Below are 19,279 nucleotides of genomic sequence, written 5' to 3'. Positions count from 1 at the left end.
CCATGCTATTTACTTTCCCCTGTGGTGTTTGCAGTACTAGGGGGAACATCACCAACACTGCAGGAACATCAGCAAACACCTACAGTAACAGGCATGATTGCAATGGTGCCTGCTGCTGCACGCTGGTTTACTTTTTGTTCTCTCCACTAGTCGGTTGAATTTCAGGTTCCCGTGCAGGGCACACTGCTGCAATGTGTGGACTGCAGAACCTGCATGCGAAGTTTGACATCTAAGCCAACCACTCCCCCCACATCCCCAGCTTTCACTAACGTTTACAAAAATAAACCATGGACACATTTTGATTTGGAAAACCTTAACACACCTAGCTAGACTGTGCTGTCTTTAACTCAGAAAGAGAGCCTGGGATATCAGAGAAGCTCGAGAGCAAAGCAATTATTTCATAGTGAATAATTTATTAGACAACATAGCTGCTACTTCTACTCATGAACGATCTGTGAGTGGTTTCTGATATTCTCAAGCGTAACTGTAATCTGAAATTATTCACTGACATATTTCTGCAACTAACCCTTGGTTTGTAGTTGTGCATGAGCAGTTGTTATTACAAGTCTCAGAAACATTGGTTAGTTTTGCTTGGTCACATAAATCGCATGGTATGTGCCTGTTTCCTGACTGGATGAACTTTAACCCTTAGGATCAGGTTTGTAGGGCACCTGAGATTGACGTTTCAGAATTATACATGGCCTTTCTACAGGGACCCTTTAACGGTCACTTTAAAAGTTGCTGTTTCCACAGTCACCTCAGTGGCTCAAATATCTGCCGAAAGTAATCGCAAAAGGGCCATGGACATAAACAAAGCAGATTCAGTTGTTTATTCAAGTGACTGTCCAGAGACTATTTTTTTAAGGTATTTACCCAGTGCTAGTAGATGCCTGTAGCTAATTAGGGGAATTCCTAGAGGAGAGAGCATCACAACCCGCCTATGCCTAAAATGAATATCTTTCACATGCCTTCCCTGCTGTTGTTATTCTGCAAAGCGCCTGCGGGTTTAGAAACGTGATGTGGATTCAACTCCAAGTCTCTAGGGGAAAAGGGCATTCTTAGAACACAGCCCCCTAATGGTTTAAAATCACAGAGGAAATGGATTTATTTGCATCCCGCTGTTTAGTCAGAACAGGGGAAGCTATAGGACAATAGAATAATTACAGAAAGCAGATTAGCACTTCAAGGTAATGATCTTTCCCCCTTTCCTTTTAGCCTGTCTCATCCATTGCAGTTCTGTCTAAAATTACCATATACCTCGTTCTGGGCCAGACACTCTGGCTTTGAATCCCTGTCTCTGCATGTGGATATAATTATGATAGGTGGCAACAGCCTCTCCTAGCACATTCCAGCCTTTAGATACAGGTGGACCCTGCTTGCCTGTACCAGTGGGATATCTTTCCCCTTTCCTCCTCTGAGGAATGGATGGGGGCATTTTTGGTGGCTTTGGGCAGCCATCTTGAATTTCACAAGAAGTCACAATTTGTGTATGAATTCACTGGGTGGGTGGAATTTCTACATGAGAACTGTTTTCACAGCAGGTGTGTGCGCTACAAGGTAGAAACAAGGAATGGGTCTGCTTCTGTAGTGGAGAAAGACTTGGGACCTTATTCATAAAGTTATTTAAAGCTGAGGAGACTGTCTGGCTCAGAGGACTGGCAATGCCACACAGAGCATTTCCTGTCCAAGTAGCCAGTTCAAATTTGGGGGGTCAGCGAGTTACCAGGTGAGAGCTATTTGGGGGTCTCATTCTGGTTCACAGCAGAATAAATCAACATCACAAACTGCCATCGTATTTGTCATTCTTGTGGCCAGTCTCAGCTGAGCGGCTGAGGACTGAATGCGCCATAGACAAAGAACTACTCTCTCACCCCAACGGTAGCTGTTCCCTGCCTGGGTTGAAGCACACTGACAGGGGTGAACTGCGCGCTCTATCACTGAATGTTCAGTGTTTGTCTGTGGAGAGACAGAGGGCTTCGGTTTCAGGGCTGTTAATCTGACATCTTTAAGGAGTACTGAATGCACACACACAAAACGAGGCTGTTTTGAATTCATCTGGCAGCTGGGAACACACTTCATGCCAGTGTATTACTGTCTTTCAAAAGTTAATAGCTAGTCAAAGACAAAAAGTCAATCAAAGGATGTTTATCATTCTATTATTGATATATTAATGCCTTAATCTGCCCACAAATGCAAGGGGCATGCATGCAAGGAAGAACCAGAAGGGTTATTCATGATGGAGATTAGGTATTTTTTTACATAGCAGGCATCACAGAAACCTAGTGGGATGATGCTCAGAAGTAGAATGGCCTGGGGTGCAATCCACAAAGACGAGGTAGGAGGATATGGATATACCACAACCTCTTCACCAGTATTTGCAACCGTGGCAAGACATAACTAGACAATGGAGAGTGTGGTGGTGGCATTATTTTGGTAAGAATCCAGAGGATGGAAGATCAAGGAGGTGGCATGACAGGTGGCATCTGCTACAGACTACCAGGACTGGACAAGAGCAAGAACCAACCTGTGGGGGACTCCAAACCACAGAATGCTGTATTTACCGGGGATTTTAACTGCTCAGACACCTGCTGAACAACAACTACAGCCAAACAGGCTTCATCAAAGAGGCACCTGGGTTATATATATATAGGTGGATGCTAAAGTAGAAACTCCAAGGAAAGGGGAAGTCATCATGGATCAGCTACTTCCTAAGAAACAGGAGCAGAGAGAATGAAAAGGAAGCTTGGAACCAGTCACCATGTACTACCTGAATTCAGCAGAGTAAGCAATGCGATCACCCAGGGCAGCAGCACAAGGGTGTCTAACTTCAGGAGGGCAGATTGTCAAGAATTACCAAGGCTGTGGGAGGAGATATTAAAATCCACCAGCAGAGAAGGCAGTTGGGGAATCCCAAACAAACCCATCATAATTCCAGCTCCACAGACTAGACTGGCTCTACATATACAAGATGCAAGGAAAGGGCTGCTGGGAGATCTGAGGTTAGAAGAACCTGACCCAGAGGTGGGGAGGAAACCACAGAAAGACACACAGAGTTCAGTTACTGTTCACAGAGGAAGGATCAACACATCAATAAAACTGGTGACTCAATGCGAAAGGGGCAAAGGGCTCAGAGGAGCTTTTATAAATATCAAGGGGAAAATAAACTCTGTTATTATTTATTTTTTGCATTACTGGGTAATGCCCAGCCTCCCTAACTGAAATCAGAGCTCCATTGTACTAGGTGGTGTTCAAAGGCATTGCAAGAGACAGTCCTGGCCCAAAGAGCTTAGAGGCTGACTAGACAAGGCAGAGAAAGGGTGGGAATGGGAACAGAGACACAGAGAAATTAAGTAGCTTGGGATATACATTGGCTCACTGCCTCTCAAACAGACTCATTCATAACTGAGAGGGGGAATGAAATTAAGCAGGGCTCAAAAATAGCTGAGAACCTGAACTGCTTTGGTTGGACGTTTTCCTTAAGAAGAAAAATAAAGAAAAGGAGATGGAAAAACATGGAAACCAGGAGTCCTTGTTAAAACAACGATTACCGATAAAGACCAGATGAGGGAACACTTGGAAAATCTGTCCTGATGTCAATTGGCTAATCTGGATGACACGAATGCTAGGGTATCCAATGTCCATGGAAGTCAACGGGAGCATCTCCACAAAGGTAAATGAGTACTGGATCAGGCCTTAAAGGAATCAGCACACAAACCATCTCACCGACAATGAATTTTGAAAAGTTGTGGGAAAACCTAGGAAGTATCAGAAGACTGGCAAAAAGCAAACCTAATACTGAATTTCCGGAAAGGAAAAGAGAATGATCCGAGAGATTACGAGCCTGTAAAGCTATTCATATGTAAATGAATAGAACAAATAAGCAACCTGATACTACAGTGGAACCACGCGCAATAAACTGCACAGGTCTGTAAAGAACAAGAGCACACTGGGCCAGATACACTTGATTGCTTTTGTGATATAGTTACAGAATTAGTAGAGGACAGGAAAGCAGACGATGGGAACTACTTGTAGTTTAGGCAACATTTGATACAGTGCCCTATAAAATCTCACTCCTCAGTTAATTCAGACTACTTGGATTACGGACACTGGTGTGTGGGCTGCAATCTGGTTGAAGGACCAGAAAGACGAGATTATGGTAAAGAGCAAAGCATTGAGTATCCAGGGGGCAAGTTTTGAGCTGAGTGACCCAGGGATTGGTGTTACATTTGGTCTATATTTAATATGTTGATCTAGAAGAGGGAATAAGCAGCACATTGACGGATTTGGGAGATGATTCCAAATAGTGCATTTGTGAACACCTTTGTGGAGAGAGCATTCATACAAAGACACCTGGAGGTTTAGAAACAAGGACAAAAAAATAACAGCATGAGATTCAGTTTGAAAAACCTCAAGCTAATGCATCTAGTGGGGACAGAATGATGTGAACCAGAGATACGCTTGCTTCCCTTTCACGGAGGCATTGGCAGGAATTTAGAGGTATCTGTGGACAGCAAGTGAGACGTGAACTTGCAATGTAATTCAGCAGCAAGCAATGCCAATGCAGATTCAGGCTGCATACACAGAGGTCTCTCATCCCACAGCAGGGAGGTAACAATCCTACTCTCTCTATGGCTGTAGGGCTGGAATATTGCTTCAGTTCTGGGTCCCCTGTTACCAGAAGGATTGTGACAATTTAGAGGCAGATAAGAGGGCTGCTAGAGGAATGATCGGGGACAGTGGCAGACGGATGGAGAGAGATTAAAAGAGCTGCAGCCTGGCTGAGTGGCAACTGAAGAGGGATGACATGCTCACAGTCCATAGATCTCAGCAGGGTTTTCACACCAAGGAGACAGACCATCTGCTTTGAACAGTACATGGGGGCAGGGAATAGAGACTCAGTCATGGGCTGATATTAAGAAAGGGAACCTTTGGCTGAGTATCAAGAACACTTCCTTACAGTGAGTTCCTGGGGAAGCGTCTTCCAGGGGATGATGAAGATCCCAGCACTTGTGACTCTGCACCATGATGGGACACACCCCTAGTAAATGGAAACAGTCATCATGCACTGGCAGAGAAATGGGTCTCTTCTGCGTCCAGCCCCTAGGATTCTGTGGAGATCACCTGTGTTTGCAGTTGCCAGGCACTGCTGGAGAAGCTGGCAAAGCCAACAGAGGCCGGTAGGCCTGGGAGGTGATGTTCTCAAAACCGTTCCTTCCTACAGCCTTTCTCAGAGAGCATGGCTGCTTGCAGAGGTGAGGGGCTGACAGCCGGGGTTCAGTGTGGGCTAAAGCAGTTCCAGCTCCTGCCAGTTCGCCTCAGTCTCGATTGCAGCACCCCTGCTGCTCCCACTGGGTCCTCAAACAGCACTGTCAATGCTCTCCAGTCCTGACTGACACTTCTTCAGTTCAATTCGATGGGGCTGCATTGACATGCCAAGCTATTCCAGTGTTGCTGATGTGTAAGGAAGAGACAGACCCCTCAGGTACCTGCCAGAGGGGGTATGACCCACCCAGGACGCGTCCATTTGTCATCCCTGTCTGTCCCTGATCTGGTGGCAGGACAGAATTCCCTGCTACTCATGTCCTGAATCTCCACCCAGTTCACTAAATGTATCTCAGTCCCAACCTGCAACCCCTCATCTGGTCAAAGCATACAGTATCACAGTAGCACTTAGGAACCCCGACCAAGACCAGAGCTCCATTGCTCCAGACGCTGTACAAACGCATAGCGAGCCACTCCCTACCCAAGGCAGCTTATACGCTAAGTGGACAAGACAGACGCAGGGGAAACAATGACTAGCCCAAGGTCACCCAGCAGGCCAAAGGCAGAGATAGGACTAGAACCCAGGTCTCCTGACTCCCAGTCCAGTGCACTCTCTACTTGACCACCCCACTTCTCCAGTGGACAAGTGTCCAGGAGACATTAATGATGAGACCAACCAACACATCTGCACACGTGCCCTAAATGCCATCTGAAGACAAGTCCTCAGAGGAACCCTGACCCACAGCCTCTGAGCCTCCTCGTGAACCTCCCTGCTAGCCCGTCTCCCAGCTGAAGATCACAACTCCTTCTGCACCTGCCATGGGAGGAACTTGTGCCTACCTTGGCATCCAGGATGCTGGTCTCCACTCGTGCCACACCCTGGTTTTCCCTGAACAGCTGGATCTTGCTGACCTTGCTGAACTCTGACAACACCGTGGTGAGGTTGGTCTTCAGGTCGATGACATGGCTGATACCATGGCGGGGGCCCACCAGGAGCATGGTGGCCGGCTGTTTCTCGTCCTGAGAGGGCGGCCACCCCAGCCGAATTGAAAGAGAGAGACAGACGTGTTAAAAAATGCCATGCGGCTGTATGTGAAAAGGCTGCCTGCCCAACCCCAGCTGAGCCCTGTTCCTTACACCGAGCCAAGCCTGTAGCCAAGACGTTATTTACTCGACTGGCTGAAGTCCACCCTGGATCTGGGCTGGGGGGAGGGGTCACAGCACCAGAGACACTTAATGCAGAGCAGGTGGGGGCAGCCAATGCTGAGAACACACCTGGAGCTTGCCAACAGTTTAATCCCTTTTCCGCAGTGTTGGGAACGGCACCTTGGAACACCATGCAGGTTGCCAAGACTACTTAAAAATAAATAGCAGAATTGATTGTCTGCATGAAATATTCAGGCCTGTTGTCGAGCTACAGAAAAGTAAAAGCATGTTACAAAGACGACTGGTTTTAAATCACCTCTGAGGAGGAGGAAGAGGAGGCCGGTGGAAGGGGAGGAGGGCGAGAGGGGTTGGGGAGGAATTTTATGGAACAATAAAGGAAAATAAGAAGCTGATCTCTGATTAACAATGGCAATCAGTATTGAGATGGCCCTTCCGGCCATGACACAGGGTGCTAAACTGGAATGTGAAGGGAAAGCTACGGGTTGGACAAACACACACAGGAAAATAAAGATAAAGATTATATTATTATTGCCCTAATGCATATATTGCACCTCCATTGAGCCTTTCATCTGAGCATGTCAAAGTGCTTTATGAGCATTAACTCTCTGGGCCCCTCCTGGACATGCTAGGTCAGTATCCCTACCTTCATTTTACATTTGAGGAAACTGAGGCTCGGAGAGATGTAACTTGCCCAAGGATACGCAGCAAGTCAGTGTGAGAACCCAGGAATGGGATGCAGGAGACCTGACTCCCACTCCCCTGCTCTAATCCCTCAACCACACTGTGCTTAATATAGTCTGGATCTTTTTTTATGGAATGCTTGGAGCTGTTGGGATAGGCACTTTTGGAGTTTTTACATAATTATGAAGCAGCAAGTAAAAAACATGCTGCAGGAGACCAAACCAATGGGGAAGGAAGCAAGGTAAGAGGACGTTGTGAAAGCGGGGACAGTCTGTGTGGCAGGAAGGAACGACAGCAGATGGATGAAACTTACAACAGAATGGAGAGCCATGGATGGAAGGTGGCACAAGGGCCACTAGAGATGGAGATGAGCCAGGTCCTATGAGCACATGGCCCATGTGCTCATGGCAGGTCCTATGTGCTCATGGTTTGGCTGCATGGCCTTCATCCTGCAGTGGATAAAAATGAGTCTGTGCTGATGAGGATGATTTTAATGGGGATGACGAGTAGAGTAAGGAGTGTACTCTGCCCAGGGAGATTATATCAGTGCAACAGCTTCTGAGCAGCTAATCACAGAAATTTCAAGGCTGTATGATCTATGCATCACAAAGACAGAACAGGGAACGTCTCCTGGGACTCAGTCCTCCATCAAGGATCCCTTCACATGCTTCCAGGCCTCACAGACACTCATGGAGGGGGAGGGAAAGATGAGATGTCCACGGGCCAACGACAGGACAGCCATTAAACTTTTACAGCTGCAAACAGGATTTCTATAGTGGAGCTGGGATTTAAGAGCACGGCTGAGGCCCTTTAAAATTAATTGGGTAGAAGATCATCTAATTAAACAACTACAGACACAAAGGGCCCGATCCTCATCTGGTATAAACTGGCACTGATTCACTGACTTCAACAATTCATACCAGCTGAAGATCTGGCCTGTAGTCAGTGGAGACTCTGAAGGTTTTATGGGCAGACTAGTATTGTGACCTCATACCGGGGGAGTTCATTAGAATCTGAGAGACCTTGGGAAATGTCCTGTCATTTATTTGGAGATCATGGACACTTGTGCACATTTGTGCATGTGTGTGCGTGTGCATGCCAAAGGCCAACTGCCAATTATGCGGCACCCTCAGAACCCATGAAGACCCACCCAAAATTATGAGGATGGTCTACTCTGTATCGTGCTGGAATTACCATACCAGTCCCACTGTGTTGAAGAGGACTCCTGCAAAGGTCGGAAGCTCATTCAAGATCCGCAGATACTGGAGCTTTGCCTGGGTTGTTGAAACCTGAGGAAATACATCAGTGTAACAAGGCAAAGACTCAAGAGACTGAAAAAGCTAAGGAGGATCCCGAAGGAGGAGTCAAGGAAGGTCCTCTCCAGAAGCTTGGGGAGTGCTTGGTGCACAGTTTTTGGCAGTTTAGAATTTGCCATTGTGCCTCAAATGATTCAAGACATGGAGACATCCCCAGGTGATGTGGAGATGGCAGCTGTGCTCCCTTAGCAACTGAAGGCAAGTAGCTCCTGTTGTTGGAAACAGATATTTTATTTTGCAGCGGGGCAGGCAAACGTCTAAAAGTTTATTGGCCCAGAGAAGGAGACTGTCCATTCAGACATGCAGGTACTTCTGTAAACCCTTAGAGGAAGATGTGTCCCTCTGGGATCTGAAGCTCCCGTGAGAAATGGCCTCCCTCACAGGAACTCCAGCAGTGGCAGGGGCTGGATGGGCAGACAGGCCCCTCTCCCGCCACACATCTGACTCTTGATGCCCTGAAGCACAAAATCGGAAAATAATCCTAAAGCCAAGTTTACTAAACTGGTGACTTTTTGGCCAAGTTTCAGGTTGGTTCTTAGTTTATCTGAACTGACTGTGCTCCACCACAATTTACTGCTGTGAAATCCAGATCACCCTGGCAAATGGATTCATGACAGAGAGCAGGCTAGTGGGCTGTCACCCCCAGGGATTTACAACACACTGTAATGGACTTAAACATCAATTGCATACAATAACACAAATCCCTGGCTAGCCGTGCACACTAATAGCAAGTGAAAACATAAAAGCTCCTGCTGGCACATACCAGCTGCAGCACTCCCCACCCAGAACCCATGGTGGGGCTACGCTGGCTTCTGCTTACCTTGGTGCCACTGGGCGGCTGGTTCTGATGGGCCTTCAGCTGCTGAGAGAGAGATTTCCGAAGGCTCTTCTCTTTGATGAGCTGCAGAAGTGAAGGAGGCAGAAACGGCTCCAGCCCCCATTCCTTCCTGCAAGCAGAAATGACTTAAGAGAGAAGAGAGAGAGCGGCAGGAGCTCAGAAGGGAGAGGAGAAGGTGACAGAGAATGGAGGGGAAGAAGGAGAACAATACACATGGCGAGAACCTGAGGGCATGTGTGTGTGGGTGGGGAGCAGCTCTGAGACAGCAGTGGGCTTCCTCTAAGTCCTCTGGCTATCTTAGCAGGAAGTGGTCAGATGCAGATCCTACCGCTGGGGAGTTCTGGTGTAGGGGATGGGGATGGGAAGCAAGGCAGAGTTTCACTGCAAGATACAAATATGGGGCCAAATTCAGCCCTGGTGTCAGTGGGTGTAACTGTTCTGAAGTCAACGGAGTCTCACCCAGTGACATCAGGTCTGAATTTGGACCCCAGTTTCTAATGCTACTGCTGGTTTATAAAGACCCAGCCACATTTATAACCAAGTAAGCGTTGGTCCCTCACTTCACTACATCATTTTTGCTTTCAAACCAGTAAGTACCTCAAGTCCACTCCAGAGAGGCAAACAAATCCAGAGCTTATCCTTACTCCAAGTGACTGGAGAGACAGGAGGAGTTCTCTCCCTTCCACCATTATTACAATTGTGTTTTATTTCTTATCTGTTAGGTGCTTTACAAACAAGGTCTCTGCCCCACATGGCTCCCAATCAGGGCCCCTCTCCCGGTGTGATGTTAGCACAGACTTTGGTAGCTCATACGCTTCACTCCAGGCTGCATCAGGTGGGCTGGAGTTTTGGGCTCAGGAGGAATGGGTTCTTACTGCTGAGATGAGAAACCTCAGTCTGCCAAGGATTGGCTGCCTAGTGCATGTCCAGGATGATGGCTGGATTATTCCTCCCCTGCTCATATGGGATGGCACACATTCTGCCCTGCAATCTACCGCACAGGAGGAAGGGGAACATTTTGCAGGTTGACTATTGACCCCAGACCATGGCAAAGATGATTCCGAACTGCTGAGTACACAGCTTACGCTCTCCTCCCATCCACGCAATCTGCAGGCATTGCCAGTTGTGCTGCAGCTCCATCCTTCTGGCCATATTTGGCGGGATCTCAGGGAGCTGACTGGCAGGGTGCAAAGGATGGGAGTGGAGAGGCAGACGGGAGCTGGAAACAGTTGCTGGGACACTGAAGCACCGTCTTGCCAACAGAGGGAGCCAAAGCCATTGCTAAGCATCTACAAGGCACCACAAGCAGTGGAGAAGGCTGAACCTTGGCCGTTTTGGTCTGCTAGGGCTAAGAGAACGGTCTCTTTGGTCTCCCTTCAAGGAGTGCTGCATCCTTGGGGGTTGAACCAAACTCTCAGAACTCTCAGAACCACTCAGATTCAGCTAGCAAGAAAGGATTCTCTAGTGGTTAGAGCTGGGAACCAGGACTCAGGAGATCTTTGGTCTACTTCTGGCTCTGACACTGACTCACTTTATGGCCTTGTCCAGGTCTCTTAACCCCTGTATGCCTCAATTTCTCCATATGTGAAAAGGGGATAATACCTACCTACCTCATAGGATGGGCAGGGCAGGACTGTGAAGGTTAATTCATTATTGATTGAAACATAATCTGGGAGCCTCAGATGGCCCAGGATAAGGAAATGCAAAGCATCGCTACAATTGTATGCTGGAATTATACAGCCCCATCAGGTTTGCCTGCTTTGGACACCAAGCTGTAAATCAGGAAATGGCCCCAGGTTCACATCAAACTTCCCCACCAGCCTTTGCTGGGTCTGGCGTTTGTAATGAAAGCAGACCCTTGATGGTTTCAGGCATCTCTTTGCAAATGTTCTGTGTGTCCCATTAACAGTGTTGTGCTGGGCCTGCTGCCAAACTCTTCCCATCAGCTGATTCTGACCTGCGTTCCAGCTTCACCCTACATCTCCTCACCCTGAAACATTCACCTGCAGAGTCCCAGTGACAAGGGGGGAGCCCTGGCCAGGTAATGACACGTGGCTGGGGAATCGGGGCAGGGCTGGGAAGGGAGGATTAGGAGAGCAGGACTCACTCCACAGTTTTGAGGGACACCTTCTGGGCAGGCCGGGTGGCAGAGACGGTGATGTAGATGTGGAGGGCAGCCAAACCCAGCAGCGTCTCTGGCTTGGGGTCCATCCCAAAGCGCTCCCTGATCACATCGTTGCGGCTCTGGGATAAGAGAGGAGACTGCTCAGAATCAAACTGGGGCTTGCCGCTCGGCCGCTTCATAAACACAACACCTGAGCATCCCAGTCCTGCTGCCAGACAGTTCTGCCTTGCGAAGGCAGCGCACCGAGCTGCCAGGCACAGGCCGGCTGCTCTGCAGACAGCAACGGACTGGTTGGCTTCTCCTTCTACCATCTGCCACCTCAGCTGATCTGCCAGCCTTCATAGTATCTGACATCTCCATCAAACACAGGGGAGGAATACAACATTAAAGCCACCCGGAAACGGATTTACTGCTGGCAGGGCACTCCTGGCAGGAAGCTCACAGTGCCAGTGTTCTGAGTGGCACTGGCAGGACACAGCTGGCAGGAAGCTCACAGGCGCTGCCAGCAGGAAGCTCACACTGCCGGAGTTCTGAGTGGCACCGGCAGGGCAATGCGAAGCATGTTGGGTAATGCTGGGCCTGAAGTGACCCTGAGAACAGCAATGAGGCTGTATGTCTATCGGCCACGGGTCTGACCTTCTGTCTGTCCTTCCCCCTACCTGGATGTACAGGTACTCAAACGCTGCTGGGTCTCGATGTAGCAGCTCCACCGGATCTTTGGGGAAGAAGCTCACACGAAAGAGGCATCGCATCCCCTGATAATGTGTCCTCTGCACCACCTGTCCCAGGGGGCGAACAAGAACAGGTGAGGCAGGAAGCAAGAGTTGCTGTCGTAAGGCAGCAGAGGGGGGAGCAGTCCTTTATCTAGCTCTGCAACCCATGCATTTCACAGCCCCCTTTCCCTGCCCGCTTTACCCACCCTGAAAATCGAGATCAGCCCAAACTGATACACTGGGGCACAATGCACCAAACTCTAGGGGAATTCAGAGCTGGACTGGAACTTCACAGCTCAGCCCATCTCTGCCAGGGTGGTCAGGCAGCCTCACTGAGAGGAGCTGACAGGATTCAGGGCCATTCCCGCAAGAAGCCATGGGGCTCTAGCAGAGTTATAGAGGCGTTACAAGCCCAGTTTTTCAGGCACTTATAGACCAAGGTCATATCAACACCATAGATCAGGTGCAGATGCAGGTACTAACATTCAGACCTCCTGCTACCTGACTGCACCCACAAACCAGGCAGTTAGAGGTCTACAATCGAGGATTTGTGCATGCAAAATTGGAGCTAAAATGGAAAGCCCTTTGGAAATGTGGCCTGCCATCTCTTAATCCTCTCCCGTGTGGGGGTGTCCCAGAGGGACACTGAGGATTCCCGGTTACACGAAGCCAGTGTTCGTACAGCAGCCCGAATTATTATTACTCTTACTAAAGCTGTCCTTGAAGCCCCTGCCTTTTGCCAAGGAGAAATGGGTCGGGCTCTCCTTGCAAGCCATCAGAACTGCCCCTCAGTTGGCCAGAGGGGGCGCTGCAGAACAACGTGAGGCATACCCTCCCTATCATGGGGCTAAGGACACTGCTTCCTTCCACACCTTTCCCAACCTCATCCAGTCCAGGTATCAAGCTTGAGTCTCCCATGCAACTGGGCAGACCCACAGGCCACTCAGTCAGCCCCTTTCCCCGTCTTACTGGTTCCAGTGCCTGCTGAAGTGCCAGTGGGAGCCTGATAGCTAAGGAGCTGCCAGTGGAAACCTTTCTTTGCCCCACGTGGCACTAAAAGAGTCTCCATTGCATCAGCTAACCAGAAAGTACAACTGCGAGTCTGAATGCTCTTCACCCCAGGGCCAGTGAGCCCCCAGGACAGGGGTGAAACCCACTGGGGAGGTGCGGGGAAAAGCCCGGGGACCCCAGGCTGGATGCTCCTGCAGACTGGATTCCCCTCTCGCCCCAGCAGAAGCTCATCCCTCCGGGGCAGAATTAAAGCACAACACTCGTTCAGGTCTAACACTGTAAGGAACCATGCATGGCAGTTATAACCAGCAGTCCTGGATTCATCTCCTGGCCACATGTGAAGGCAGCTGCCTAGCTCTCCTATCCTCTGCCAGGGATGTTAGTTAACACTGGCCTCCCAACCCTCCCAGTCTTGGGGGCAAAAAGAATCTCCACATTGCCATGGGAGAGTATATAACAGATAGATCACCGATTGTTCCTCTCCCTGGGCAGCTCCAACAGGGCCTCCCCAGAGCACTGACTCCCCCAAGCAGAACTGATCCTCTGGGACCCTTTCCTGCAACTGATGGCACCAAACTGATTCCATCTTACACCTTCAGCCTAGGCCTGAGCTCCTTCCTCCTAGGTGGAAACCTCCCCACCCCCCGCCCTTATGGAGCCAGATCTGCTGCTGCAAATACAATGCTCAGCCTGGTGGCAGGTGTCCAGCCATGCAGCTCAGAAGCTTACGTGGGCCAGGGGCTGCTTGTCCTGGAGAAGGAGGAACTTGTGGCTCTGCTCTGGGCTGGAATACTCCAGGACCAGGGCAAAATGCTCGATGTATCTCAGGGAGAGGCGATCCTGTAGCGTCACCATCACGTCCTGGCAATGTAACCCAGAGAGAGACACAGGCAGGGTTACAGGGGCTCATCTGGTAACGTCTGTATGCATGTTTGTAGGAGGTGCAAGAGCTGCTGTTCTGGGTATAACAGGGCGCTGTTATTATGCAGCCCAGCTCTGTGTTACTTTCCATAGGTTACACCCTGGGAGAGTGTATCTGAGAGCTACTAGCTACACAGACCATGGCCTGTTCAATAGCAATGTATTACTCTGCACCTAGCTCAAAGGGAGACTAAGGGAACCTCCCTTACGGCAACACTAAAGGAGCAATCCCTCATTGCGTTAGGGGACATCTCTTTGTAAAAGAGACCTCGGGGTAGTCGACTACCCGTGGGAGGAGGGAACGCAGAGTATTAGATGAGCAGATGTAAATCACTGGCTGGTCAGTACTGTTACAACAGAAGGGATGTGTCTTTCCAATCAGGCTGCGCTAGGAATTAGGAGAACAGCCTGTTATTGTTAATGGGCTTTACAGGCTTAATAATAATCCACATTCCATGCTGCAAATGTACCCCCACCCCAGGCCAGCTGTGTACAAGGCATGTCAGACCCGGCTCTGAAGAGCTATAGCTAGTGCCAGAGCAGGGACCATGAGGGTAGCACAACAGGGTGTGTAGCACAGTGCATGCCGATGGCCTGATTCAACAGCAAATCTTCTGTTGACCGGAACAGGTTCACCACTGGGCCCCAAAACAAAGGTGGAGGCTGGTGAAATGGGGGAGGGAGAGAAGAAGGAGTCACAGAAGAAGAGCAGAATTGTACCATGGAAAATACAGCACCCAGGGAGGGAAACATGCTGTTTATTATCTGGAGCCAGTGCATGGACAGCAAAGTGCTTTGTGCAAGGCCACAGGAGACTGGGAAACAGAACGAGCAAATGTGATAAGGGAAACCCAGAAGCCAAGGAAAGGCCCGTGGGATCAGAGGAGGGCTTGCACCTTGACGGTTGTTCGGCCATCAAACGTGAATGACTTGATCTGCCCGTTCTCCAGGAAAACCTTCAATACATTGGGGATGAGGAGGAGAGCTTCCTTCTTCAACATCTCCTGGCAAACAGGGCCAGGGGAGGGGCGGATCCCCAATGGGTGAGAAACAGGGAAGGGATGCAGCAAAGAAAGGGGGCATTGAAATGAAGAGTACGGGAACAGGAGATGGGGGAAAGAGAGGGAGTGAACAGGGAGGCCCATGAAATGAAAGAGAGAGAGAGAGAATGTCAGTGATACATTGGTTACTGGAGCCTCTGCTCCTTCAGAATTATGCACTAAGAAAAGGCAAATTTCCCTTGAAAATACAGCATCTGCGTCGAGCTCTTAGAAAGCACAAAGGTTGAGAATTTCAGAGCTGTCTGATGGATTCACATACCTGAATCTCCCTTGATCCATCTCAGCCCCCAGCCCATCTCAAGCCGTACAGGAACCCATCTGTTGAAATGCGCACTCCATGCGGGCAGTGCAGCAAAGGATGATTTTATTTAGCGAGCAACGTTTGAATTAGACAATTACTTCACTGATTTGGCTTAAAAATAGAATTTGCTAGAAGCGCTTTAAGATTTATTTTTACTAGTGCTGCTTAACAAAATCTTTCTGCAATTAAGAGACGTCACTGGGATAAAACATTATCGAGGCATTACAGTCTCTCATGGCTACCCAGAAATACCCAGGCAAAATGGCCCCATTCACAGGCACAGTCTCAAAGCCCTTTGCACTGTGGTTTAAACCACACAACTCTTCATTAAAGTCAACTGGCAACCCCCACATAATGTTCTGAAAAACACCCTCCTGGTCGAAGCAAGAGACACTGATCTCACAGAAACCTTCTCTGCCAAGGATTCAGTTTCTCTGACACCAAATGCCTGATCTGGGTTACATCGTTTCCATGAGCATTCCGCCACGAAAATATCCTAACAGATCTGCTGCTGTCTGACTGGCTCAGAGGACAGACGTTCTGGGTGCTTCAGCTGATCAGAGCTAGACTTCTCTGTGCAAGCACAGCACACTTTTCAAGTGACCTGTCTTGATAGGACTAAACGGGCCCGCGACCAACTTAAATTTTTAGGATGTAAAAGGGAAAGAAATCTGGGCTTGTGCCCTTTTTCGATTCCTTATGAAGGAGGCTTGCGAGGTTAAAAAAGTTTCACGCTCTTTACATTAGAAATCAGATCTTTTCTGTCCGTTTTTTTGATCCCTGGGAGATTCTATGGATGACTGGAGAACTGGCAGATACTCAAGAAGTGAAACCTGACTATGGGGATATGGATTGTTTAAATCTCGTTGTTTTTTGCTAACACCTGTTTAACTCAAATGCCTGATGAACACCTAGAAAGAAAGATCTGGTAAATCTCAAACACCTGCTGTTCTGCCACATAAGGGCAGAGACCTCCAAGGAGTTCTCCAGACAAGGTCAGGCTTAACACTAATGATATTTCTAATATATAAACAAGCAGGAAAAAAACAAAACATGCTCTTACCCACCACTAAACAAATATTAACCCATTACAAACATTAGGCCATGTCTGTATAACGCTGTCACCAATCATTACTACAACTAAAGAAGGAAGAGAAGCTCAGCTAACCCTGCCTGGTAGGCCTCCTCATGAATGATGGTGTCTGTGCTTGCTCTCTTTGGGCTGTCTGGTCCTTAGGGTGCTAAACAGGCTGTTGGTGTATCTAAATAATAATCCATGTACTCAGTGCTTCTCTCTGAGCGATAGTCAGGTGCTCTGGGATCCTGTCAGAGGGCAGCATGCCGTAATCTGCACTGCACACACATGAATACAACCTGACATTCATCAAATGGGAGAGTCACTATCTGCTTCCCAGCGTGGCACATCTGCAAGTGAAACCAGTAAATCTATGCATGTGTGCAGGGGATGGGAATCAGTGGAGTGAGCCACAGCCTTGCACTCACTGCCCTGAGCCACCTCCCAGCCTGCTTTGCTCTGCCAAAGGGCAGTTCCAAGGCCACACTCTGGCATGGACCAAAGCTACCCTGAGAGACAGACACCCTGCCCCTTCACTTGTGACCTAATCAATCAGGGATACATATGAGATGTACATATTGGTCTATCCTTCCCGTTCATGGAGATCTACAAAGCAGCTGCATGTCCTTCACAAAAGCTTATCTGGGACACAGGTGGACCTTACAACTAGATCAGATTCCTGCAGAGCACTGTGGATCACATGCCAGCCCTATTACCTGTACTCACAGATCCCTCTGTCACGACACACATCACAACCCTTTGTCCACTATATGTGAAGTTAGACGGACCACAGTCCATTGCTTACAAGCTGATTAGCCGAGGTCTCTCAGGCATCACCCCAGAAAGAGCCATCTTTCAGAGGAGCAGACTGACACCAGAAATACCCACATCAGTGCAACAGCGGACAAAGGAGGAGCAGCACTTACTGGATCTGTCTCACCAACCGTGACCTGTTCTGAAAATCGGACCTTCACTGGATTGGACCTCAGTTTCGCTTTCTTGGCTGCACTGATGAAAGCAGATTTAGGGGACTGCAAAGAGAACACAGGATGTTAAACATCTGTCCTTGCAGCTGGAGCTTGGGGAGGGGGAGAGAGAGACTCTCCTTGGAGGTGGTGCAAGAGAGAGGCAGAAGAGAGGCATTGATAACATTAGGTAACAGAACACATTGAGAAATTCTTGATGTTTTCACATGCCCTGCTGGAGAGACAGGCCCCTTAGGGAGTGCCACCACTCCAGTCCCATGGGAGAGTAGGCCTGGTGCTGGGGCAGGGATGGGCACAATCCACAGGGAGGGAAACAGCCATAAACTTCATCCTCAGTTTCCTGAGCATGTGGGGGAGTGGGGACAAGGACCTGCTAATGGCTGCCTAAATCAAAGCTCAGCTAGCATGCCTTGGGCTGCTCCACCTGACACAAACCTCACCTCTGTGTGACATGTCTATGGCACTGGTGGTAGCAAGGTGAGGCACACAGCACAGTGAATGAGAGCACTGGTACATATTAGCAGTCATGGATCCATGCCTGTAGTGCACTCCCACTACCAGCTGGAGGCACTAACAACATGATGGGTGTCTATATCCCATCCACCTCCTCAAGCTGGGGTCACCATCACAACCCACTGAGTTTCCACTTGCCCGATGATCAAGAACCCTCAGGAACCTGTGTGGAGAGGGGAGGGGAGATGCAAAGGCGCACTGGCAGAAGCAATGTATAAGTCTGCAAGCACCGGGTGGCAGCAGAGAAGACTGACTGAGGAAGAGAGTTGGAGCTTTTGGATCAGAGTATCAGAGAAGTTCTGTTGAAGCCAGTGAGACTGCACTGATTGACACCAGCTGCGGATGTGGCTCTCCACCTCTAATTCACTGGTTCCTGAATACAGTCCAGGCTGCTAGTGAGTGAATCGCATTGCCCAGTGATGGCCACGTGAAATGGCCCGGTGGTCTCATTCCAGTGCCTAGTGGTCAGGTGGCCTTCTCACAAGCATCACCGTGGCACTAAAACCTCACAGGCTTAGCACACAGGTCACAGACCAGAGCTCAGCAATATTGTTTGCCAAAACCTTTTCCTGTAAAAAGTGCAGATTTTGGTTGACTGAAACATTTCGCAAAATTGTGGTGATTTTGCCAAATTGTTTCGTTGGGGGGGGGGGGGGGGGGAGCCCTAAAAAATCCAGAAAAAACTGCAATGTTTCGTTTTTTTTATTCTAACCACTTTTCATTTAGAAACAAACTTCAATGTTGTAAAAAAACCCCAAATGTTTAAAAATAGCTAAAAAATGAAATCAAATGCTTAGTTTAGACCCAAACGGATATTTTTTCAACTTTTCAGTTTGTCGAAAATTTCAAAAAAAAAAAAAAAAAAAAACCACCCCAAAAAACAAACATTTTGGGTTGATCCCAAATTTTTTTCCCCCCTGATTTTTTGGAACAGTCAGTGAAGCAAAAAAATAAAATAAAAATCAGTTATTGGCACAGCTCTCAGGCTGGACTAAGCCCTGGAGTGCTACTGATCCGTGTGGCCTTTACTGGTGGTCTCTCCTGGTCTGGAGTCACACTGTCAGTGATAGGGGACAGAAGTTTGCATTGCAACAGCCTGCGCAGGTTGGACTGATGTAAATCAAGGTGATTTAGATCACCACATAGAAAGCCTCAATTTAAATAATCTATTTTAATCAATTTTTCCATTTGCACGTCAGTTATTTCCAAAGAAATGTACATTCTCATTCGTTGATATAATCATTAAACATGTTGATTTACAACTAAATAGAGCCTTTACACTAGATTTGGTACATCTTTTTGCTACCTA

At 48.5% G+C, this 19,279-nt stretch overlaps 1 protein-coding gene across 1 annotated transcript in view; it reads right to left on the bottom strand.

Moving 5' to 3' along the window:
- FRMPD3 (FERM and PDZ domain containing 3) overlaps positions 1 to 19,279 on the bottom strand; it is a 146,088-nt gene that overhangs the window by 23,528 nt on the left and 103,281 nt on the right. The window contains exons 6-13 of the mRNA XM_037909522.2: positions 17,398 to 17,502; positions 14,931 to 15,038; positions 13,843 to 13,974; positions 12,049 to 12,168; positions 11,372 to 11,508; positions 9,247 to 9,373; positions 8,310 to 8,399; positions 6,103 to 6,282 (exon numbers count right to left, since the gene is read on the bottom strand). Of these exons, the coding sequence (XP_037765450.1) occupies positions 6,103 to 6,282; positions 8,310 to 8,399; positions 9,247 to 9,373; positions 11,372 to 11,508; positions 12,049 to 12,168; positions 13,843 to 13,974; positions 14,931 to 15,038; positions 17,398 to 17,502 (999 nt within the window). The remainder of the gene's footprint in view (positions 1 to 6,102; positions 6,283 to 8,309; positions 8,400 to 9,246; positions 9,374 to 11,371; positions 11,509 to 12,048; positions 12,169 to 13,842; positions 13,975 to 14,930; positions 15,039 to 17,397; positions 17,503 to 19,279) is intronic.

Source organism: Chelonia mydas, chromosome 9 (assembly GCF_015237465.2).
Source record: "Chelonia mydas isolate rCheMyd1 chromosome 9, rCheMyd1.pri.v2, whole genome shotgun sequence".
NCBI lineage: Eukaryota > Metazoa > Chordata > Testudines > Cheloniidae > Chelonia > Chelonia mydas.
The sequence above is the reverse complement of the archived record's forward strand: the minus strand, read 5'-3'. Positions and strand labels throughout refer to the sequence as shown.